Genomic DNA, 24,998 nt, shown 5'->3' on the forward strand with positions numbered 1-24,998 from the left:
TGTGCAGGGGCAGAAGAGACAGGGAGGTCACTGGCAATGTCCCACTAGGGCCAAGGCTGACACTACACCCCACCCCAGGGCCCCAACACTTGGAGTTGGCTCTATTGGAAATGGCAAGACAACCTCCAAGAGTCCTATGCCCTACCTGAGGCTTGTTTCCCGGCACGGCAGCCCTCTGGGGCCCAGTGTTAGGCAGTAAGAACAGACTGACCCCTCCAGAGGGCTTCTTCACTGGAGCTTCCAGCTGTTTCTCAAGGTTTTTGACCAGCGACTGCACTAGTGTTCCTGGAAGACAACCGGAGGGAAAATTCCAGAGAATGAATGCCTCATCCTTATAAGTCATGACCAGGCTCCGGTGTGGATAGAGGGAGTGTGGCGAAGGGTCAGAAGGGAGAAGGAAAAGCAGCCACAAAGAAGAGGCGCAAGGGCAGAGAGAAGGCCCAGGCCAACGTGTGCTGGTAAAAAGAGGCTTTGCCCATCTTAAAAATATAACTTCAGTTAATGACGTGAACAGAGGCTTAGGAAGCTGTTCTTCCCTCTTAATGGCAGGACCTCTGCCCAGCTGGTATATGAAAAGCAAGACTAACAGGCAAACACAGCCTCCTTCAACATCTTCACTGAGAAGAGAAGTATCATAAATGTAAATTATCACAGAGGGGCCAAGGGCCAGACAGACTTTCTGCAAACTCCATGCAGGAAGAGGGCTAAACAGGGACATAGACTATGAACAGACTCCTGGTGACATGCTAAACCCTGCGGGATGTCCAGGCCTCAGGAACAGCCAGGAAGCAGGGAGCTAACCACCACCTCGTAGGGTTCAAATGACTGAGGGCCTGAGCAGATGTCTGGGGCTACAACAGCCCTTGGTTCATTGATTCATTCAAGAATTGTTTGTTCGTTAAGGGGCGCCTGTGTGGCTCAGTCAGTTAAGCATCTGACTCTTTTTTTTTTTTTTAAGATTTATTTATTTATTTGTCAGAGAGAGAGAGAGAATACATAATCAGGCAGAGGCAGAGAGAGAAGCAGGCTGCCCACTGAGAAAGGAGCCTGATGTGGGACTTGATCCCAAGACCCTGGGATCATGACCTGAGCCGAAGGCAGTCGCTTAATGAACTGAGCCACCCAGGTGTCCCAAACACCCGACTCTTGATTTCAGCTTAGGTCATGATCTCAGGATGATGACACCAAGCCCTGAGTCAGGCTCTGTGCTCAGCATGGAGTCTGCTTGAGATTCTCTCTCTCTCTCTCTCTCTGTCCCTCACACACACACACACACACAAACACACACACACACCCGTTAACTCACACGGGTGTACTCTCTCAAATAAATAAATAAATAAATAAATAAATAAATAAAATCTTAAAAAAAAAAAAAAAAGAATTGTTTGCTAAGAGCCACTATGTCCAGGCACTGTGTTCCTCACAGTGTAAGGAACACTGTGTTCCTTACACTGTGTTCCTTACTTGTCTTGTACCAGTACCTCATTTTACAGCAAAGGAACCAAAACCCCTCACTCAGACACAAGCAGGTAGCAAGTGACAGAGCCCAGACTGTCTCAGAGGACTCCCAACTCCTGCTTCCAAAATCTTTCCACCCTGTCATCCGACCTGGTGGCTATCAGTACCTGGTTCTGGTGGATTCTGGTGGACTGGGAGGCTTGGAATGAGTGAGTGAGCTCCTCCAGTCTCCAACAGCTAAGCAAAAAAAGGGGCAAAATAAACCTCTCTCAGGTTCTTCCTTCTGATATCTCTGTAATCCCAGGAAAATATCTGATAGGAGGGAGGGTCATTCTCCCCAAGTTTCAATGAGTTGCCAAACCAGAAAACCCAGAGAAAATTACAGGGTATTTCCAGAACTAGAGAAATCTGGCCTGGAAAAGGTCTGTCCCAGTGGTCCCAGACCACTCACCTGAGGAAGCCAGCCCACCTGAGCTCTTGTTAGGGGGCTGGGCACTCCCCTCCGAGGTCTCAGTGTCAGACCAGTCCCAATCATCCTCTGGCCGGGACCCCATTCTGGAGGGACCTCGTGGGGGCTGGAGGGATGTCCGCTGCACCGAATTTCCCTCCTCCGAGTCCTCTTCAGAACTGAACGGGGGCGTACTGTCATGGAGGGGAAGAAATGAGGCCTATATGGACCAGAAACACTTTAAAAGCCAAACCTCACCACTTGTAAGCATGTTTGGTTTGGCCTGAGCCAGCCCTGCTCCTTCCTTGGGCCCGGGTGACAGTCAGGAGGTACCCTGGAGCACAGAAGCCACACCAGCAACTCTGTTAGAAGATGGGGACCAAACCCTCCTGGTGCAGCAACTAAGGCTTAAGGAAGAAATAGGGAAGGAAGGGTAGATTTGTCCCACCTGGGAACAAGGGATCCTGGTCTCTTCATGGGGGCTTGGGAGGGGACCCCACCTGAGGCGCCTCCTGTTCACTTCTGTCTCTGCCCCTCACCTGTTTGCAGAAGCCTGTGGGAAGCCCTGATAAGGACTGCCTGAGGCTGGGAGCCGCAGCCACAGACCCAGTAGGAATGCAGAGTCCAGGGCTCACCTCAGCCCAGGCCCTGGGGTAGCAGGGGTGCTGGAGCGTCCACGTGCTCTGGGACATGGAGCGGGGGTGGGCATGTGGGCCAGGCTGGGGCCATGGCTGCTGCGGCTCTGAAGAGTCGACGTGGGAGGCTCTGTTGGTTTGGATGGCAACGCCACATGCAGGGTCCTGGACTTCGTCTGTGCCTCTTTGATGACCAATGTGTTCTGCTGGCTTTTGACTAGAAACACAGAGAGGAATAAGTTCCAGGGCATGACTATCTGGGCCCTCAAGCCTGAAGAAGACAGAGAGGGAGGTTCTGGCCCACTAGAAATGGACAAGTCACTCTGTCACTCTATACCATAACAGTCACAGCCAATAAAGTCCTTGCCCCCACTCCCAACTGTCTGTCCTGCTGCTGGCTTGACTCAGGGTTGGGGACGGCCCATAGTTCCACCAGAGACCAGGAGAGCAGCTTGTGTTCCAGGGTCATGACATCATTCCAGGAGTCCCACGGGAGTCGGCAGGTCTGAAGAGGGGCCCAGCTTCCCTGCAGCTTCACCCTGCAGTCCTAGGGCTTGATCTCCCCAAAAGCCCCACCCTCTCTACCCACCCAGGCTGCAGCTGCGAGAGTTCAGACAACCTTGCAGGAAGGCCCTGCTGCCACCAGAGGTCACCACAGGACCACATGGGCCACCCACATCCACCACTGTCCTCCCAAACATGCCAGTGGCAGGAGGGCTAAAGGCAGACCCCAGACCCAGTGCCTCCCTCTTCTGAACTGCATCAAGTCCCATTGAGGCTGGGGTAGGAGTGGGGCAAGGATCCAGGATCAGCAATTTTTTTAATGGAAGAGAAGAAGCACATTGCAGGGAATCAGAGTAAGTTCTGTTGCATGAAACTCACATGTGTGGACTGTCACCGTGTAAATGTGTTTCTTACTGTAGTTCAAGATAGAAAACGTCTGAAATACACTGCTCTCTGAGAACGCATTTACACAGAAGTAGATCTTCTAGGAGGGGCAGACTGAAGGGAAGGGAAGGCAGACAAACTGGCTCAGGGAAAGGAACGGCGACAGCTGGTTACTGCACACCGACAGCAAGCTAAGCCCTCTACCTACAGCAGCCACCAAGCCCCGAGCCCTTAGGACAGTGTTGTTCTCCCTGCTTTACTGAGGATGCAGGAGATCCAGGGACTCAATCAAGGCCCACAATTCCATGGAAGGAAGTGGTCAGTACAACTGACCACTCCCCAACTCAGGTCATCAGCCACCCCAAAGCCAGGGTTCTTGCTACTCATGGCCTTGCTTCATCCCACAGCTTTGCCCCAAAACAAAAAGAGGCACAATCAAGGCAGAAATCAGAGGTGAGCATTCACATAGCACTCATGGGACCTAGAAAACTAGCATGTGGGCGTAGAGCTGGAAAGAGAGGTCTACAAAATGCTGTAAAAACACATTACTCATCTCACACCTCCAAGACATGCCCTGGAGAAGGTGGGGCCCCTGGACCTGGGAAGGGGGGCTCGGCAAGGGGTGGTTCTCACTCTTGGCTTTCTGACCATAGGAGCAAGGGCCAGACAGGAAGAGGCACCTGGAGAAACGAGGTACCTTTCCTCTTCTGAGCCTGTCCTCAGAAGATGCTCTCATTCCTCTTCCCTGCCTCCCTGTCCCCTCTCTCCTCTCAGCCCACGCACCCACACACCCCACCCCTATGCTTGGCCCCATCACACCTCCTAGTCTGGGCTGGTTTCCCAGCTGAGGTGGCAAGCCTTGGCACAGATCAGCCTCAATAGATTTTAAAATTATCGGTCCCTGTACCAACAAAAATCATCTCACATCCCCAGAGAATGTGTCCACACTCTGGAAAATTCCTTAGCATGAAGAGTTCAGGTTGGGTCTGCCTATACAGGAGGAGATAAGAGAATTGGTATCCCTCTGGCCACATATGAGGGAAAGGAGCTGCAACATCGTCCTGCACAAACAGCCTCGAGCCCCTGAGGCCCTCCCTAGAGCCCCCAGTTTCAGCAGCCCGGTGGATCTGGGAATCCTCCAGAAATGGGGGGGTTCTCAAACCTAAGAACACAAATTCCCTTCTTTCTCAGTACCTGGAGGACAGAGACTAGAGGGTCGTCAGCCACACATCTGAATTCTCCCCCAAGAACCACTGGGCCTGTCCTTGTCACAAGTCCCAGGGGCAAATCAGGGACTGTGATCTGGCCCAGGGAACCACAGTCAAGCTCTGAGGATGTGTGGGCAGGCAGAACTCCACCCAGCTTCTCACACCCTCCCTCTGCTCCCCAGCAGATTTTCCATCTGATTCCTATTTGCCTCCACCTGCAGCCCCAGTGCTCTCAGGCCTTGGGTCTTCTCCCGGCACTGACATGCCCCACTTCAGAACCAGAAACAGAATGGGCTACTCTCTGTTAGAGCAAAGTTCAAGTTGTGATCAAAGCAAGTAAAGTAGTGTAGAGCCAAGCTGCTGAGTGGGGCAGCAAGCTCAGAGCTGACCACAGGCCCAACTCTGGCTCTCCACCCACTTCCCTGGGTGACTCGGGCCCACTCCTGGATTCTGGTTCCCTCAACAGAGAACTTTTGGACTCAGTCATCTGTGAGGATGCTCCCCTCTCGCCCTTGAAAGTAATGCCCTGTTGGGGACAGCAGTGTGCCCTCCCTGTGTGCAAACCAGCCCAGATCCTCCCAGTCACTGCCCCCAGGGATGCCCTTTTGCCGGCTCACCTGGAGCCTTGGTGTCTGGCTGGGACGCTGGTGCCCTCTTCCTCTGTCCCTCCTTCACTCTGCTGGTGGCTTCCTTGACAAGCTTTTCCCTCAGACTCAGAAATTCAGAAAACCTCCGTGCCTTCTGCTCCCGCTGGGCTCTCAGGAGGGACTCAAGGTGTCTGAGAGTTTGAATGGAGATTCCCTTTGCATCCTAAAAAAGACAGACTTTCCTCTTTGAAGACAGAAGCGCCCTCATCCTCCCTCAAAGCCTCTCGTGCCTGCTGCTGGCCTAGGAGTCCCTGTGATCAGCGCTGGGTGTTCTCTGGCAGAGGATATGGTGAGCGTCAGAGCAGGGTGGGCAAGGGGTGCACATTCTGCACGAAGTGTGGTGGTTTAGGGTCTGGGAGCCTTGTCAAAACATGCATGGTAGGCACCTGGGTGGGTCAGTCAGGTAAGCGTCTGTCTTTGGCTGAGATCATGATCCCAGGGTCTAGAATGGACCCCGGCATAGGGCTCCCTGTTCAGCGGGGAGTCTGTTTCTCCCTCTCCCTGCCACTCCCTCTACTTGTGTTCTCTTGCTCTCATTCTCTCTCAAATGAATAAATAAAAATAAAAATAATAAATGGGCACAGAAGAAAGCAGCCCATGAGTGGAGAGCACAGAGAGGTCAGGACACAGGGTGACACCCCCAACCACCACTAGAAACGGAGGAGAGAGACCACACTGCTGCTGTGAGGTAAGGAGAAGCCATGTGGGTTTATATTCCCAGATATGAAAGGCTTCCCAGCTGAACAAGTAAGACGAAGAAGCCTACGCAGCTAAGAGCAATCAAACACTTGCCAGGTTAAGAATGCCACGTATCCAAATGGTAGGCAGCAGCCCTTGCAGCTGTGGCCCCTGCGCTTACTCTCTTTATCCCCATGCTTTCCAGTTTCTCTTCCAGGGTGTCCTCCAAGATTGGCCTGAACTGCTTCAGCAGGGTGGGGTTTCGCCTCAGAGCAGCCAGCACATTCTGCTGTCCGTCTCGGGAGTCCTCGAGATCTGCAGCACACAACAATCCACCAAGGTCAGCCTAGCCGCCCAAAACCTCCATTCTCAAAGTCACATAGCACCTGCGTGGCCCTCACCAGACCATGAGCCCAGAGCCACGGACCCCACCTGAGTGTCCCTCCCAGACACTAGGGATGTTTCTGCTGCTGGCTCCCACTGCTTCAGACCACATACCTGCCTGCAGGATTCTCCTCCCCTGCCAGTCCGGGCCGCCAAGATCTGGGCTCAGTGCTGCTCAGATGAATCTGGGATTTGTGGGCTTTGGACTTGCTCTTGAGCCCTAGCAGCGGCTTGTTGCTGAGCTCCACTCCTCCCCTCAACCCAGTTTTATTGAGACATAACTGACACAGAGCAGCTTATACATTTAAGGTATATAGCATAGTGACTTGACTTTATTCAGAGATTATCACAGTAAGCTTAGTTAACACCCGCCCTCTCATACAGATACAAAAGAAAAAAATGAAACAAGTTTCCCCTTGTGATGAAACCTCTTGGGGTCTACTCTCTTAGCAGCTTTCCCGTCTGTCTTCCAGCAGTGTTAACTCTGGTCCTCCTGTCCATGACCTCCCTGGCACTCGTTTCTGCTCTCACGGGCACCTTGTACCTTTTGACCACCTTCCTCCAATCCCCTTCCCCTACACCACCTCTGGTAACCACAAATTATGATCTTTTCTTCTACGAGTTTGTTTTTTGGTTTGTTTTGATTCTACATATAAAGGAGATGATACAGATTTGTCTTTCTCGGACTTATTTCATTTGACACAATGCCCTCAAAGTCCATCCATGTTGTCACAAATGGCAGGCTTTCCCCCCTTTTATGGCTAAATAATATTCCATTATATATATATGTACCTCAACCTCATTATCCATTCATCCATCAATGAACACTTAGGCTGTTTCTGTATGTTGGCGATTGTAAATCACAGATTCCAGGCCCTGCCGGCTGCCAGCCCTGTGTGATTCTGGCCCCAACTGACACTCTCACTTACTGCTGTACCACGTCTGCTCCCATCCAGGGGATTGAATTCTTCATGGGACAGACACCATAAACTCCCTTCAAGCTTACTGTCTCTAGAGATTAGAGACTCGCCCTTCAAAGCAGTACACAGAAGGACCACAAGAGTTAAAAATGCATATTCCCTGGCCCCACCCTCCAGAGAGTCTGATTCCGTAAGTCCAGGGAAGGGCCCTGGAAACTGCACTTTAACTTGTCTAAACGATTATGGTGGAGGTAAGCCACAGACCATACTGTGAGAAATGTGGACCCAGAGGATAATAAAATAAGCTATTACAATAAAATGTGGCCATTGCTGCAAAGAGGCCTTCCAAGGAGACAGGTCTAGTGTGGGGTGGGCAGCGGGAGGGAGGGTGGGCACACTGCCCTTAGAGCAGGACCAGCCCTTAGATTCACTCAGTAGACATTTTCTGATAAGTAATATGGAGAATGAACAAGCCTGTACTGGGGTGCTGGGGGGCACAGAAGAAGACCCTCAAGGGGCTCACATTCAAGAATGATGTCAACTGTGGCTGCACATTTGAATCTCCTGGGCCCCATCCCAAACTAATGACATCAGAATCTCTGAAGCTAGGCCCTAGACCTCAGATCTTCTAACACTCAAGCCTGAGAACCAAGTGTTCTAGAGCAATGGTTCCCGAACTGTGAGCCTGAGTGATGGCACCACCAGGTAACTTATTAGAAATGCGGATTTTCAGATCCCACTCCAACCCTACTGAGTAAAAAATTATGGATTGGGAACCCAGCAACCTGTGTTTTAGCAAGCTGCCCCCCACAAGGTTGATCCTCCTCCATCAAGTCCACGCTGGGGCACAAGCCCCAACCGTGGCCACACATCAGAATCACCAGGGGCTTTAAATACTAACGATGCCTGGAACCCACCTCCTATATGTTCTGTTAAGGTCGAGGGTGGGGGGCTGGTGGGGTCCTTGGAGAGTTACAAGTGACCTGGGTGATTCTTAATGTGCAGTCAGCTGCAGACAGCCACTGGTGTGACAGTGGGGCTCCAACAAGCATCAGGACGCCCAGAGATTGCAAACTGCGGGACCCCACCCCAGAATTTCTGACTCTGCTTATGTGGGATAAGGCTGAGAATCTGACAACTTTCCTTTCTAACAAGTTCCCAAGTGGTATTTTTCCTGCTGATCCGGGACTAGAAGAGGCAGGCCAGCATACAAAGAGGTCAAGCACAGTGGATCAGTGTGGGAGACACCAGCTTCGTGTGACAAGTGAGATGGGTAGGGGTCAGCCAAAGCACCCTCCTCAGCTCGGCTCTCCATGACTCGGCAGCCTCTGCGGAAGGATTTGGTTCCTCCACTCTATGGACCTCAGCAGGTCCAGTAACGTGTTGTGTTACTCAGCAGAGAGCTTCCCCCAACAAAGTTACATGCATCTCTAATTTGTACTTCTAAATTCCAAGGTTAAGTGCACAGGATGGGGGTGGGGAGTAGTAGAGGACTAGTTAAATAAATTTTGGTGGGGCACCTGGGTGGCTCAGTGGGTTAAAGCCTCTGCCTTTGGCTCAGGTTGTGATCTCAGGGTCCTGGGATTGAGCCCCACATCGGGCTCTCTGCTCAGTGGGAAGCCTGCTTCCTCCTCTCTCTCCCTCTGCCTGCCTCTCTGCCTACTTGTGATCTCTTGTCTGTCAAATAAATAAATAAAATCTTTAAATAAATAAACAGATAAATAAATTTTGGTTCACCCATCCAACAGAATACTGTAAAGCCCTGCAAAAATAATGAAGCAACTGTACATAAAGGGACAGGAAATGATTTCCCAAATAAGTTGTTGAGAAAGTAACCAAATACAGAGCAGTATGTATAGTATGATCCCATTTGGGAAAAAGGAAAAAAATGCATACACATATGTGCTTATATCTGCACCAAATATCTCTGGAAAGATAAATGAGAAAGCATAGCAGTGTGATCTCTGGGTGGAAACTGGATAGCCCAGCAGGAGGGAGACATACTTCTCACTGTACACACACCCTTTTGCTCGCTTGCTCACTTGCTTGCTTGCTTTTTTTTTTTCTTTTTTTCCAAGAGCATAGATTACTGTCTCAGAAGTAAAGGAAGAAATTTTCATTAAAAATCAAAATTCCGTGGGACGCCTGGGTGGCTCAGTTGGTTAAGCAGTTGCCTTCGGCTCAGGTCATGATCCCAGCGTCCTGGGATCGAGTCCCGCATCGGGCTCCTTGCTCTGCAGGGAGCCTGCTTCTCCCTCTGACTCTGCCTTCCACTCTGTCTGCCTGTGCTCGCTCTCGTCGCTCGCTCTCTCTCTGACAAATAAATAAAATCTTTAAAAAAAAAAAAAAAAATCAAAATTCCGGGGCACCTGGCTGGCTCAGCTGTTGGGCGTCTGCCTTCAGCTTGGGTCGTGAATCCCAGCATCCTGGGATCGAGCCCCACATCAGTCTCCCTGCTCAGCGAGGAGCCTGCTTCTCCCTCTCCCACTCCCCCACTTGTGTTCCCTCTCTTGCTGTGTGTCTCTCTCTCTGTCAAATAAATAAATAAAATCTTTAAAAAAAAAAAAAAAAATTCCGGGGACGCCTGGGTGGCTCAGTGGGTTAGGCCTCTGCCTTCGGCTCAGGTCATGGTCTCAGGTTCCTAGGATCAGGCCCGTGTTGGGCTCTCTGCTCAGCGGGGAGCCTGCTTCCTCCTCTCTCTCTGCCTGCCTCTCTGCCTACTTGTGATCCTCCTCTCTGTCAAATAAATAAATAAATAATCTTTAAAAAAAAAAATTCCCATGGTGAACTCTTTGGTGACACAAATAAAACCCTTTCCTGGGTGCATTGGTTGGGTCACTTTTATCATATCAGAGCCCAGCTCCAGAGGGCAGGCCCTGGTCAGCAGGTCAGCTGCGCGCACTCCCTGATCTCTCCTGGGAGCTCTTCTCCCCAACTCCCCCAGGAGCTCCCACAGTCAGAGGAAAACTGCTATTTTTTTTTTCCACTTCTTCTTTGCATCCCCTAAATCATCTGTTTGAGCTCTCTCTGCATACCAGACTCACCACCGAACGGACTGAATGAAAACAGAAGGTGCCCACGACTGTGGAGAGGGAGCCCAGGCAGATTCCGAATCCCGCCTCCGCCTACCTGCCGGCTCTGTGACTCCAGGCAAGTCGCTGGCCCTCTCTGGGCTTCCCCATCAGTGAGCCATCAGATCGCACCTTAAGGCCTGTGTGTAACCTGCCTGGCACACACAAGGTGCTTAAAGTACTCGTCTCATGTTCCTACTTCCCTTTCCCGGGCTTCCGGTAGCCAGACACAGTGAGGGAGAGACAAACTGGACAAGGAGGACAAATCTAATGCAGGACGAATCCTGCATTAGACACCGGGGAAAGAGAGTCAGGCCTCACCTTCCTCAGAAGAGTCTTCTTCTGTGACCACAGCCTTCAGGCCCTCGCAGGTCCCTGAGGAGAGCCCAACAGTTAGTGGCCCCAATGCCCCGGATACCATCCCTGACTTGGAGGAAAGTGCAGAACACAACGTGATTGCGGGCCAGAAAGAGCAAGCCTTCCAGTCGTTTCTTCACCAGGAGAGGCAGGACGGATGGAGTTGCAGTCATGAGCACAGACAGCTCGAGCCAGATAGACCAGAGTTTCCAGCCCAGCTTGCCCTTTGCTGGTCCTTCACAACCCCACGTGGCGGGGGGGAGGGGGCTGTCCCAGAACCTCAGCAAGCCCCAGTCTCCTCATCTAAAAAATGAGTCTGATAATGCTGGGTCCACATTAAGTAGTGGGGACAACATAATGAGACAATGAATCTAAAGTGCTTGGCGACACGCGTGGCACACATCCCAGCCCCAGCCCTCAGGACGTTCAAGGCCACAGGGAGGGTGCTTCTCTGACCTGCTGGCCAAGCTGGGGAAGGAACATCTGACCTAGAGGCAGGGATTAGGGACAGGCATGTGGGTTTGCAAGAAAAGGCAGAAAGGTGGCTAAAGAGACAGGACAGAAGTGGGAGTCCAACGGGCCAGGTTTCATAAGGGCCTGGCCAAGGTCGTCCACACAGGGGCGGTCTCCTGTGTGTTACTGGCTCCCTTTAGACACCAGCACGTCCATCCATGAGACACTCACACACACAAGAAACACACAGCAGCACACCAGGGTACCCAGAGGAAGACTACACATACTCTAGACAGGCCACATTCATATTCAACTTGCTACACCCTGAGAGGAAGGTCAAAGTTGATGGCTCGAACCCTAGGCATGAGGAATTAGAATCTTTTCGTGAAAAGCTCCATCAGTCACTGCCCGCAGGATCCTACTGTTCCCTGGGTCTCCACCACCCACAGAGAAGACCAGGCCAGGCCAGAATCCATCTGTCTGTCCCAGAAGCAGATCTCTTCTTGCCCTCCCTCACCCAGCCAGCGAGCCTGACACCCCATGACCCAGGAGCTGCTCTCACTGCCACCCACTCATTCTATAAACTGACTGGTGGGGGACAGGAGAGAGAAGAGGCCAAGACTATTAGAAAACACCCCATGAGAACTTACCCTCCTCCTTCCTGAGAGACATGGTCTGGATCTGCAAAGATACAGAACAGAACAGGCAGCCGGGAACCCTGCTCTGTGCCGTAGGCCTGCCCAGCACCATAAAGAAGGGACATTCAGTTTCCATATCCCCCACTGGGAACTAGAAGGAACTCGGAGACCGCTGCCCCAACCCCCCAGTATGCCTCCTGCCATCCATATGTAAGGGGGGTGGTGGCACTGAGGTTGAACAGCAGCATCCAGGATGGGGAGGCAAGAATGCTCCTCTTCAGAGAGGGACTGTGATTTGAAGGGCAGGAGCCCCACATGAGTGGAGTGGGACAGGCATACAGCAATACTGCTGGTACACTTGGTGGACAACCAGGGTGAGGCAGGCTCCCCCCACCATGGGGACATGAGCTGAGGGCCTCCTGGGCGGAAGGAGGCATGAGCTGGACAGTCATTAAACTGCTGAGCCCTCCCTTTTCCAGAAGGTGCCTCTTCAGCCTCCTTCCACACAGTTGCACATGGGACAGCCATCTGTGACAACGTGACCGCACACCACAACCATAGCCAAGTGTCTAGGTTGGGGCAGAGAACTCTGAATTGGAAATATGTGAAGTCAAGAGCCAGTGGCAGCCAACTGGTTTGGGGTTTGTTTGTTTGTTTGCTGCTTGTTTATTTGTATTGCCATATGGGGTAGGTATGATGAGAAAGCTGATCTTCAGAATAAAAGGAACAAGTTTAAGCAGATCTAGAGAAAAGGACAGAGACACACAGCAAAGGAAAACTCCTGACCACATTCATGTCTCTCGTTCTAGTTAATCCCAGACTCAGCTGCTCTCCTGCCTTGAACTTTCTGAGACATCCTGTCTATCCTTAAGACAAATTTCCTCTTCTGCTTAAGCTTCAGTTGTTTTTTATTACCTACTGATGAATGACACATCCAATGCCAATTGCCAACTACTTCTTTCTTTGCCTACCTCTATTCTAGAGACTCTAAAACTAATTATTTGCCTTCTAACCTTCCTTGCAGCTATGGTTGCCCATGTAATACAGCTCTGACCAATAAAATATAAGCAAAAGTCTGAGGAAGGGGCCTTTTCATCAACTTCTTCTACTGAATATGCTTGTGATGGTTGGGGCTATGGCAGCCATTTTGCAATTATAAGGGTCAAACATGAAAACAAAAGTCAACCCACTGAAGATGATAAAAAAGAAAAACTGAGTTTGGATTTTCAATGACATAATTTTGCTGCTAAACCAAGGCCATCAACTGTCACCTATTTTGACATGACAATACAAATAAACCCCTACTGATCTATTCTAAATCCAGGTTTAGCCAATGGGCTCCCTAGTGAAATATCTGCAAACAGGAGTCCCGGGGTAACAGAAGGAAGAAATCTCCAGACTGGACCTGAGGTGGCCAGAGCAGTGAAGAGCTAAGTGGCGGGAGGCCCAGTAAAATGAAAAGCAGAAGAGAGGGTCAGATCCATTACCCGAGTGAAGTACAGCTGGGAGAACTGAAAACACAAAAACCAGGGAGTGGGAACAAGAAGACTGAACTAGATAGTGACAGGAGGTGCTCTGCTCAGAGAATCTGTGTGGAGGGGGTTTCAGAAGCAAGGCAAGGCCCTGAGGCCACAGAGGGGCCCCTCTGATGGCAGAGACACCTGTCCCCTGACTTGCAACTCAAAAGGGGGAGCTGAGCCCAGACTGGGCAGAGAGTTAGCAGTAAGTCAAGGGGTCAGCTCTAGGAGAGAGGTGCTATGTGAGCAGATGACTTCTCACCATACTAATTTGTGTGACAACATCTTCAGCGTCCATTAATTTAGGACAAGTGTTTTGACCAGGAAAAAATGTCTGAGAACGCAATGAAAAGAGCCCAAGTTTTGCAGTGCACTGCCTGGCCAGGGCTGAATCCCCACACTGGCTCTTATAGGGTGTGCTCTGTGGACTTGAGGGAGGCACCTGCTTCTCCAGCCTGTTCCATCATCTGTCAAAGGAAGATGGGAGGAAGCCAATGTCTGCCTTGAAGGGCAGCAGTGAGGTTTAAATGAAGTCATATACCAAGTATCAAGCAGATGCCAGCCTTTAGACAGTGTCTGCTGTTAGTGTGAACTTAGCTCAGGCCCTCCGGACAACAGGGCTATCTTCAGCCTGGAAAGAGACAGCCGCAGCTTCGTCATTCTTTTCTCTCCTGAGAGAGCCTCGTTAATGAGACCACTGCCAGTGAGTCCGGAGAATCAAAGGAGATCCTCACAGAGAAGAGGCCTAGGGGCCCCAGGGCCTGGCAAGGAGGAGGGACAGACCTACCATCTCCTCCTGGGAGGCAATGAGCCTGGCTTGTTCCTGGAGCTGGGCGCGGAGAGCACTGATCTGGCGCTGGGACCGGGCAGCTGCTTTCCTCTGATCCTGAGACAGGGAGGCCCGGAGCATCTCGTTCTGCTCCTGCAGCTGGTGGGCACAGGGGACTCAGTCAGTCAGGTGTCGCAGCAACCTTGGAGTGCCCGGGAGCTGCAGGGCCTGCTCCTGGAGGCACATGCTGGCTGCAGTTTCACCTGAAGTGGGGTGGGGGCTTCCAGACCTGGGCAGGTGGCTTCTAACAGGATGGACTACTTTCCAGTTTGGGCATATTTCCAAGCTGTGCTTGAGGGGAAGTGAGAATTAGATACAGACCCCTACAATCAGGGCAAACAGGCTTTCTGTCCAGCATGACCACCCACGGAAGGACAGTCAGATAACCTGAGGCCATTCATGAGTCATCCAATGGTGTTTTTAGGGAAAAACCGGAAGGTGAAGAAAATACTGTCCCGTGCTGTTGTAAGAGTAGAGAGAAGATGAGACTGTTTCTATTTGCATAAAGATACTCTAGAAAAATACCCAAGAAAGCAGTACAGCCGTGGACAGACAGCCACGGGGTGGGTGATGGGGGCAGGTAGACAGAGTTGGGGTGGAAGTGAACCTCCATATATTTCAGTACATTGTACTGAGTGTGCCTTCATATGTTTCTTCCACTTTTGGAATAAATTAAACCGTATTTCTCATCTGAAGATGTTTCAAATAAAATAAAACCATCAGATGGTCGGGGCTCCTGGGTGGCTCAGTGGGTTAAAGCCTCTGTCTTCAGTTCAGGTCATGATCCCAGGGTCCTGGGATCAAGTCCCACATCGGGCTCTCTGTTTGGCCAGGAGTTTGCTTTCCCCTCTCTCTCTCTGCCTGCCTCTCTGTCTGCTTGTGATCTCTCTGTTAGACAAATAAAATCTTTTTTAAAAAACCCATCAGATGGGAATTACTGGAAATGGGAGTGCTGGCCTCTGATCTGAGCACCTGCCTCTTCTGGGCTTTCTGTAGGCAGTACCTGGAGCTTCTGATAACCAGCTTCCTCCTCAGGGGCATTTTCATAGGAGCTGTTTTCTCATCCTGAGGCCTGCTGCTCCCTATTCCCCGATCTCAGTATTTGACCCTTTCCATGTGGGCTCCCCTTGAATGATGGCTGAGGTTCTCCTGGGTGGGGTTTCAAGGAAGAGCGCAAACATGAAATGACCAGACAATGCATCTAAGGTTTCCAGGCCTGGTCTCTGTGGACGGCCTGAAGGGGTCCCTGCATAGGGGACCACAGAGTAAAGCAGGTGTTGGGTTCAGAAGACAAGTCCCAGAGACCCTGACTCCGGGCCAGGGAGGCTGCTGTTTGGGTGGCTGACCCCTTCTGGGGATTGATTGGGGTCAGCCACCAGGAACACCATCAGCAACCAAATACTGGTCAGTTTGAGGGGGCTAGTGATAGAGGATGGGGGTGCCGTAGGGTAAGAGGAGGTTTCAGGAAACCCAGCTCCCCCTGACTACCCAGAGTTACCTCTTGCTTCTGAGCTGCATGCTTTCCCTGAAGTTCCTTCATTTTTCTCTTCCATTCTGCTTTCTGAAAAAGATAAACAGGACTCTGGATATCAGAATGTACTACAAAGCTACAGGAATTAAAAAGTGCTGGCTCATGATTAGGCAGAGTAGTAAAAAGAACAGAAAGCCCAGACAAAGACTGGGGGGTGGTGGGGGATAGAATCTTACTCTGGGGGAAATAGATTATTGACAAATGGAGTTCAAACAGGTGGTTAACTACCTGGAAAAAAAATATATGAACTTGAATCTTTATTTCATATCTTAAACCAAAATAAATTTTAGGTGGGTCAAAGATTTAAACTTAAAAATTGGAAGTGATATGGTAAAATGGTACCATAAGAAATTCCAGCTCTCAAACCACCCTCAGGTGCGGATTCCTCTGTGGGAGCCCAGGAACCCAGCTGAGAGTTTCTGACACTTCAAAAGAGGAAAACAAAAAAAAATAAAAAATAAAAAATAAACCTGAGAACAGATGCATTCCAGAGAAGTTTCACTTTACCTGCCTCAGCTCTCCCCAAGGAGGCACAGTTTGATGCCTAAAGAGACACCCCCTCAGCCTGCAATTTTTCCTATGAAGGAAAGTGAGAGCAAGTGAGCACCCACCGCCCCAGCCTCATGGGGTGCTGCCCAGGAGGCCCACTTCTTTCCCCCGCCCTCAGAACTGGGGGACAGGGCAGAGCCAAATCAGCCTGTGGTGCCCAGCATGGGGATCTCAACAACCATCCACAGATCCGACTGGCTGGTTTGTAGACACCAGGAGGTGTAAGATGAGAAGTATTTACCTGCAACCAATATTAAGTTACTATCAGCTTAAAATAGACTGCTGAACTATAAGATGGTTTATGTAAATCTCACACTAACCACAAAAAACCGATAGCAAATATGCAAAAGGTGAAGGAATCAACGCATACCATTACAAAATAAAACCATCACATCAAAATGGAAGGCAGCAAGAGAGGAGGAAAGGAACAAAGTAACTACAAAACAGTCTGAAAACAATTAACAAAATGGCAATAGTAAGTCCTTACTCACCATTAATTACTTTAAATTTAAATGGACTAAGTCCTCCAATCAAAAGACACAGAGTGACTGAATGGATTAGAAAAATAAGATCCAGCTATAGGCTGCCTACAAGAGATTCATCTCAAGGACACACATAGGCTGAAACTGAAGGGATGGGAAAAGATATTTCATGCAAACCACAACCAGGAGAATGGGGTAGCTATAACTCCGTCAAAGGCTTTAAGTAAAAAACTGTTACAAGAGAATAGTCACTATATAATGATAAAGTGGTTAATTCATCAATATAACAATTGTAAATATAGAAGCATCCAAAATCAGAGCACCTAAACATATAAAGCAAATATTAATACAACTGAGGGGAGAAATAGCAATACAGTAAGAGTATGGGGCTTCAATGGCCCACTTTCAACAACGGAAAGATCATCCATGCAGAAAACCAAAAGGGAACACTAGACTCGAATGTCAGTATAGACCAAATGGGCAAGACAGACATATACAGAACATTCCACGCAAAAGGAGAACCACCTAAGGAATGTGAAAAAATATTTTGCAAACCACGTATCTGATAGGGAGCTCACATCCAAAATATAAGGAACTTCTATACCTCAGTACAAAAAGAAAAAAAAAATTAATAGACAAAGAGTCTGAATAGACATTTCCCCAAAGAAGGCCTACAACATTAGACATTAGTGAGCACAAAAATGTAAATCAAACCACAATGAGATACCACACCTTACACCTGCAAGATGGCTAAGATATAGGTAGATAGATAGATATATAAAACAAGTGTTGGTGAGGATGTGAAGAAAAGAAGATCCTCATACACTGCTGGAGGGAATATAAATTGGTGTAGTTATTATGAAAAACAGAGTGGAAGTACCTCAAAAATTAAAAATAGACTTACTCATTTCCTCTGGTATCTCCCAGGTAGACATGAGATGTATGTGTTAATAAACTTGTTTGTTTTTCTGTTATTAAAAAAAAAATTTAAGGGTGCCTCAGTGGCTCAGTCAGTTAAGCATCTGACTTTTGATTTCAGCTCAGGGTCATGAGATGAGCTCCACAACGGGCTCTGTGCTCTGAGTACAGTCTGTTTGTACCTCTTCCCCTGCACCTCCCCTCTCTTGCAAATGCCCTCTCTCTCTTTCTCAAACAAATAAATAAATAAATAAAAATTTTTTAAGAATTAAAAACAGAACTAACATGTAATCCAACAACCCCACTTCTTGATACTGACCCAAAAAAACTGAAATCAGGATCTCAAAGAGATACCCTCCCATGTCCATTGCAGCATTATTCACAATAGCCAAAACAGGGAAACCTAATAATCCACTGATAGATGAATAATAAAGCAAACATGGTACATACATACACTGGAATACTATTCAGTCTTAAAAAAGAAGGAAATCCTGCATCAACATGAATGAACCTAGAGGACGTTACACTATATGAAATAAACTAGATAGGAATGACAAACACTGTATGATCTCACTTACTTGTGGAATCTAAAACTCATAGAAACAGAGAAAGAATGGTAGTTGCCAGGGGTTAAGATGAGGAGAAAGTGGGAAGGTTATGGTCAAAGGGTACAAGGTTTGTTCTACAAGATATGTTGTATATTTAAAATTAGCTAAGAAGGTAGATCTTATGTTGTGTTATCACCACACACACAAATAAAATAATAATAATAATAAAGAATGTGGGAAGAAACTTTGGGAGGTGATAGATATGACTGTGCCCTGATGTGGTGATGGTTTCAAAGGTAAATACTTATTCCCAAACTCACTGAGTTATGTACACCAAATATGCACAACTTCTTACATGCCAATCATACCTTAATAAAGAGGGACGTATGAATGAAGGAATAAATAAATAAATAAGGCCTTAAAGGAAACACAGAAACATTTTCTTTTTAAATCTCTGAGTGGCCATATACAAAAGATTGATAATTTGATCATTTTGACCACATAAACATTATTAATTTCATATGGCCAACAAAACTGGAGGCACAATATTGTGGGGGAAACAACCACAAGAACAAGGACGCCTGGGTGACTCAGTCGGTTAAGCATCTGCCTTTGGCTCAGGTCATGATCCCAAGGTCCAGGGATTGAGTCCAGCATTGGGCTCCCAGCTCAGCAGGGAGCCTGCTTCTCCCTCTGCCTGCTGCTCTCCCTGCTTGTGCACTCTCTCTCTCTCTCTGACAAGTACATAAATAAAATCTTTTTTAAAAATTAAATAGCCACAAGAACAAGAAAAGTTTGGGTTAAGTTCCATATATCATAGAAACTCTCAAATTGGTAAGGAAATCCATAGACGAGGAGGCAAATGATGAGAACAGAGGCCATTTCTTAAAGTGAAACCTGTAAAACATCAAGTAGTAAAAACAATTTACCAATCTCAGTTAGACTTTAAACTCTTTCTTAACAATCTTAGCAAGCAGAAGCAGAAGCACAATCTGATAGAGTGATCAGGTCCTTCCTTGTCCTGGAGCAATCAGTGACACAGACCAAATGTAGCTGGACCGTTGTAAGATTCCTCCAGTGGTGGCCGGAGCCACCTCCTGCAGCCTCAAGAAAGCAGACTGGGTGCCAGCCTCTCCAACTCCACACCCAGGGGCCTCTCAGCGGCAGCATGAAATCGGCCTGGGTGGGAAAACTTACACCATGGACAATGGCAACTGCTACAAATTAAAGCTTTTTTCGGTCCAGAGAGTGGTTGTTGGATATTTACCATCACCAACAAGATCCACTGGAAATGCCTTCAAAACAGGAGACTGTCACACTTCCTTAGAGTTGTTTTCAACTGGGTTGGAACCAAAATGAGGGTGAAGGTACCCAGTAAGGGACATAACTGTATGTATTTTGAAAAGATGCCAAGCAAACCTGATATTGCTCCCATGTATATACCAGCCTCACCTGAGAACCCTAAGAATCTGATCCCATGCTTTCATGTATCGGCAGAAGGTCTGCAAAGGTAAAACCTGATGTCTTCCACATGAAAAAATGCTCAACATCATTAGCCATCAGGGAAATATGAATCAAAACCACAATGAGATACCACCTTACACCAGTCAGAATGGCAAAAATTAACAAGACAGGAAACAACTGTTGATGAGAATGTGGAGAAAGGGGAACCCTCCTACACTGTTGGTAGGAATGCAAGCTCGTGCAGCCACTGGAAAACAGCATGGAGGTTCCTCAAAAAGTTGAAAATAGAGCTACCCTATGACCCAGAAATTGCACTACGGGATATTTACCCCAAATACATAGATGTAGTGAAAAAAGGGGGCATATGCACCCCATTGTTTACAGGAGCAATGTCCACAATACCCAAACTGTGGAAGGAGCTGGGATGCCCTTCAAAAGACAAATGGATAAAGAAGATTTAATCCATATACACAATGGAATACTACTCAGCCATCAGAAAGGATGAATGCCCAACTTTTGCATCAACATGGATGGAACTGGAGACAATTATGTTAAGTGAAGTAAGTCAAGCAGAGAAAGACAATTATCATGTGGTTTCACTCATATATGGAACATAAGCAATAGCACAGAGGACCATAGGGGAAAGGAAGGAAATCCAAAGTGGGAGAAATCAGAGAGGGAGATGAACCATGAGAGACTATGGACCCCAGGAAACAACCCAAGGGTTTCAGAGGGGAGGAGGGAGAGGGGGTAACTGTGTGATGGGTATTAAGGAGGGCATGTGCTGTGACGAGCACTGGGTGTTATAAGCCACTAATGAATCACTGAACAATGCATCAAAAACTATGATGTACTATACAATGGCTAACTGAACATAATAAAATAATAATAATAATAATAAAATAGAAAATATCAAACTGCATAATGCATAGAGAAGATAAATATTGTTTTGTTTAAAATATATTTCCATTTTATTTGTACATACATGAACACATCAACATAGGTCTATCTGCGTATGTGCACATATATGTATATGTAAAATGTAAAATTTTCTTACTGTGCATGAATTCAAAAATTTTAAAGGTTAAAAAAAAACAGAAACAAAACAAAACAAAAACCTAATGTCTTCCAACTTCCATAAAGCCAAGAGCAAAACTGAGAGACTTTGTTGAAAACAATATGGCTGGCTGTGGGGAAAAGGGCAAGAGCCCTCAGCTCACCTGAATGTCCATCTTCTCTCTCAGGACCTGGAGCTCCTGAGTCTGCCTGAGTCGCTCCTCAGACTCCTCATCCCGCAGTGACCCGAGATTGGACTCCACCACACTGTGGGACTGCAGCACCTGCAGTTTCTGAAAAGTCAGGGCCAATTTTATTCAGATGAAGATCTAATCTTGATGTTGTCTTTTATACGGACAGAAGGGCCCACCACACCCCACCACAAACTCCAGCTTGTCTTCACCGGACATCTATGTGCCTGCATATACTCACACAAGTCTGCATTCCCCTCCACGAGGGTTCCCCTGAGAGCTCAGTGCTTACACAGGAGAAGCAGGAGCCCATGGACAAAAAGAATTCAAGAGCAGAATTTCAACTGCACTGAAATTCAACTGTACCCAAAGCCCAAAGCTCACCAGACATTTCTGCCCCCATTTCTTCCTCAGTCTTGAATACGCTGAAGAGAATCAGACTCTTAGAGGCTTTGGGAGGGTCTCATGCACTCTGGACCATTCCCTGAGCACTCCTGTCCCTCTTCCCATCAAAAAATGCTGGCTGTCACCAAGAAGGCCTGGCTTTGCCTGGCTTGGAGTGGTGTCACCAATACCTAGTGACTCCTGAGCATGCAGTGTGTAATCGGAAGGAAAAGGCACAAAAAGGGGGATCCAAGAGAACAGGCCTTGCCACCTGTGGTTACACTTTTAAACACACCACTTCTGCAGTCACAAAAGCAAATTATCTCCATCTCTATTACCACACCAAACGCACAAGCCCCCCCATTAAAGCTTTAAAGAACTGCACGTCCCTGAGTTTAACTTGTTACCATTCTTCAACTCTTCTAGACTGCTAAAGCAGTATCAGGTAAAATCTTAACCATTTCTAATTGAGTATTATCATAGAGTAAAATGCTTTTTCAAGTGTATGTGCAACCCTCAGCTTCTGATGTGTCATTACTGTCTTCACACCGATGTTTAGACAACCAGAGAGCAGGATTTCTCGGCATCACAAACCTTCATGGCAATTTCCATTCAACTAGGGACTCCTTTGGCAGCTGGATTTACCCTACATCTTCTCTCAAGTTCTCTCTGCCGTCAGGCAACTTAGCCAAAGTAAGCTCACAGGCCTTGGTATCAAAGAGAAAATTTTGAGGAGAAACATCTTCAAGAAGTATTTCCCTTTCATTGGCCCTCCTAACACCAAGGGGAATCTTTTCTTGTGTAATGAGACAGACAGTCTTACTGTGTTATTCATTCCCATGGTAAATGAAATCTTATCTTTTTCTCCCCTAAATAAGAAGAAAAACTAACAAAGTAATTATCCAAATACACTGAGATGTGTGTATCCAGTTTGGTTCCTATAATAATAAAATGTCACTTGAGAGGAGATGGGGGCGACATACGGACACAAAAAACACAGCATAAGCAATCCTATAGAGGAAAGACCAAAAAAATGATGTTCCAGTTTAGGAAAATGTGATCCAAGTTAAAAAGAAACCATGGATGGTAAGAATTATGTCCTTATTTATCAAAACTTCAAATTTCTGAACTGAAGGAACCCTCTGAGGTGGTTCCTGAACAATAACTCCAAATTCAAACTAATACCTATCTATCAAATGTCTAGTCAGCTAACACCATTTTGGGGGGAGGAATGGGAGTCAGCAGGGGTGTGGGCGAGCTCAGGAATGATGAGCACAGAGTTGGTAAGAGCATGAGCTCCATGGGGTAGAGTGGCATCTTGTCGCCCACATATCATCCCTGACCACATGCGGGAACATTTAGGATGGGAGGACTTGGGTCACTAGAGATAAACACACACACACACACACACACAAAATCATCATCATCATCATCATCATCATCTCAACCCCAAGCCTTCCCCATCCATGACTTCCCATCTCAGATTGAGATGATGGACCACCCAAGATCCCACGCATATCCTATCTCCTCCTGGAAAAGTTGGCCAGGTGTTTCTTTAGCAAAACATAGAATGATTGTGAGAAATGCGATCAGACAGTTCATTTTCAAAAACAAAAAATATATATATATATATTCTCCTTGATGCTAGCAGGACCAATAATTAGAGCTAAATATATTCTGAACATATTTCTCCTCAAAACATTTTCAGCCATACAGTCATACAGGCTTATATGGGAAGATACAGTCCAGGGATAATAACCTATAATAAGGTTTTCCTGAATAAACCTGACAGTAGACCCAGTAGAAGAGCAGAGGCTTTGAAGTTTCATAAGTCAAGTTCAAATTCCAGGTCTACCTCTTAGTAGCTGTGTGACCCCATAACATGGGGCCTCAATGTCTTCTCCTGCAAAGGAGGAATGATAATAGCTTTCTTTTAAGGAACTTTAAAAAAGAAATAAGTAAACAGATATTGTACCTACTTTGAGAATGTTATGGTTGTTTTGTTGTTGTGAGGATTAAAAGTTAATGTCTATATATAAAGTGACCCACACAGGAGCTGGAAACCAGTAACTACAGTCAGTAAATCTTATTATTATGTGTGATCTCCACAGACCCCAGCAGAATGCCTGGCAGGTAAGCAGCACTCAACTCACAATTTGCTGGGAGAAAAGTGCATTCATTTAAATTTCGCTTCATCTCTTGTCCAGTGATGAAAGAAAGCTCTTTGCAAAAATAAAGATAATGTCTGGGAAGTTCTTACTACATACCAGACAATGTTAAGTGCTGTCTATGTGCTAATGTAGCCCTTTCAGCAACCTATCTTACAGAAAAGAAACTGAGACACAAGAAGGTTAAGTAACTCACCTAAGGTCACACAGCCAGTATGTGACAGAACAGGGATTCGATTCCTGGCACCGGCCTCTGTTACCCGGCCTCACATTATATTAGCCCAAATGGCAGATGAAATAAAACTAGTACAAACTAAGAAATAAATTTTGAGAATAAACAGCTTTTTAGCAAAAGAACTTTCAATGCTTTTGTGTTGGGTACCTCTTCTAGCGCAGAGTTATGGCTGGCAACACTTTTAAATTCATCCCAAAATAATTTTTTTAGCTTGTCTATTTCCTCATATAGCTTGGCCCGCTCTTTTTCTTTCCATTCATCAAATTCTTTCTTAGCTTCTATTTCCTTCTGACGGGTGATCTCTGCTTCCTGGAAAGAAAAGCAAGAACAATAGACTCATTAATTCCACATTATGGCAAATATTGATTGAGAAAATGCTAGGGCTCCTTGTCTGGGCAAGTCACTATGGAGACCCAAAGAACATTCATTACCACAGTCCCCATCGTTTGGTCATGGAGCAGGACAAGTCTTATCTGAACTGTAAAGACCCTTGAGGATAGGGACCCTGTCTTTTCTCTCTCTTTTTTCGAGGCATAGTTGACGCTCGATAAACGAGGAATGATAAAATGAGGAAATGAATGAAGAATGACTACATGAAGGAAGGAGTGAGGCAACTTTACATATCTTCATTCTACAATTATCTACTAAGTGCATCCCTGAAACTGGACTTTGGAGTTTATCCAGTCTTTGTTCTCAAAAAAGCGAACCAGCCAGGTAAAGTAAGAAGCTAACATTCTGGTCCAAATGCCCTCACAGGGTACCAGAAAAGGCAGGAAAGTGAAATTCTCCACTTTACATTTGGTCATACAGATCTGGAAAAATAATTGAGTTTTCCTTCCCAGACAACCTAAAATCATTTGCCACACTCAGGAAGATGCCACCCTGGTGCCAACTCCCAGCAGCAAAAAACCAGCCAGACTTCTGGTCCTGTGGGAGACAGGTGCCCCATGGGTCTCCTGGGTAGTCCACAAGCAGCTCTCCCCGGTGCCTCCTCTCCATGCCCACCTGCAGCTGCCGCTGCCTCTCCGCCTCCCTCTGGGCTTCCAGCTCTCCTTGGGTCCATTTTAGCTTGGCCCGAAGCTCTTCCAACACCTCCTCCACTGGCTGTTCCTGCTTCTTCTGCTTCTCTGTGGGGTCCACGAAAAGAAAGGGTGGTCAGTTTAAGTGAAAAAGTGAGTGGAGCACCGTTCCTCGCCTACGCAATCAGCCACACCTCAGGCTGAGACCAGTTCTGCCACTTCCATTGGACACTGACCAGGGGCAAGTGACTTAACCTCCCCCACCCTCAGTTTTCCCAAGTTGGAAAATGAAGATAACAGCACCCAGCTCAGATGGGTTGTT

General features: G+C 47.4%; 1 protein-coding gene across 7 annotated transcripts in view; it reads right to left on the minus strand.

Annotated features, from left to right (window-relative positions):
• Window positions 1–24,998, minus strand: part of DZIP1L (DAZ interacting zinc finger protein 1 like) — a 43,264-nt gene that overhangs the window by 2,347 nt on the left and 15,919 nt on the right. For 6 of the 7 annotated variants that reach the window (XM_032334067.1, XM_032334055.1, XM_032334061.1 and 3 more), the window contains 12 exons: window positions 24,663–24,784; window positions 23,805–23,966; window positions 20,844–20,972; window positions 15,630–15,692; window positions 14,090–14,230; window positions 11,798–11,828; window positions 10,659–10,712; window positions 6,144–6,277; window positions 5,255–5,447; window positions 2,542–2,758; window positions 1,910–2,100; window positions 146–285 (listed from right to left, as the gene is read on the minus strand). In XM_032334067.1, coding sequence (XP_032189958.1) covers window positions 146–285; window positions 1,910–2,100; window positions 2,542–2,758; window positions 5,255–5,447; window positions 6,144–6,277; window positions 10,659–10,712; window positions 11,798–11,828; window positions 14,090–14,230; window positions 15,630–15,692; window positions 20,844–20,972; window positions 23,805–23,966; window positions 24,663–24,784 — 1,577 coding nt within the window. Of the gene's footprint in view, window positions 1–145; window positions 286–1,909; window positions 2,101–2,541; window positions 2,759–5,254; window positions 5,448–6,143; window positions 6,278–10,658; window positions 10,713–11,797; window positions 11,829–14,089; window positions 14,231–15,629; window positions 15,693–20,843; window positions 20,973–23,804; window positions 23,967–24,662; window positions 24,785–24,998 lie in introns of those variants that run through there. The other variant, XM_032334074.1, reaches the window with a different exon arrangement.

Source organism: Mustela erminea, chromosome 1 (assembly GCF_009829155.1).
Source record: "Mustela erminea isolate mMusErm1 chromosome 1, mMusErm1.Pri, whole genome shotgun sequence".
In the NCBI taxonomy this organism is placed as follows: domain Eukaryota; kingdom Metazoa; phylum Chordata; class Mammalia; order Carnivora; family Mustelidae; genus Mustela; species Mustela erminea.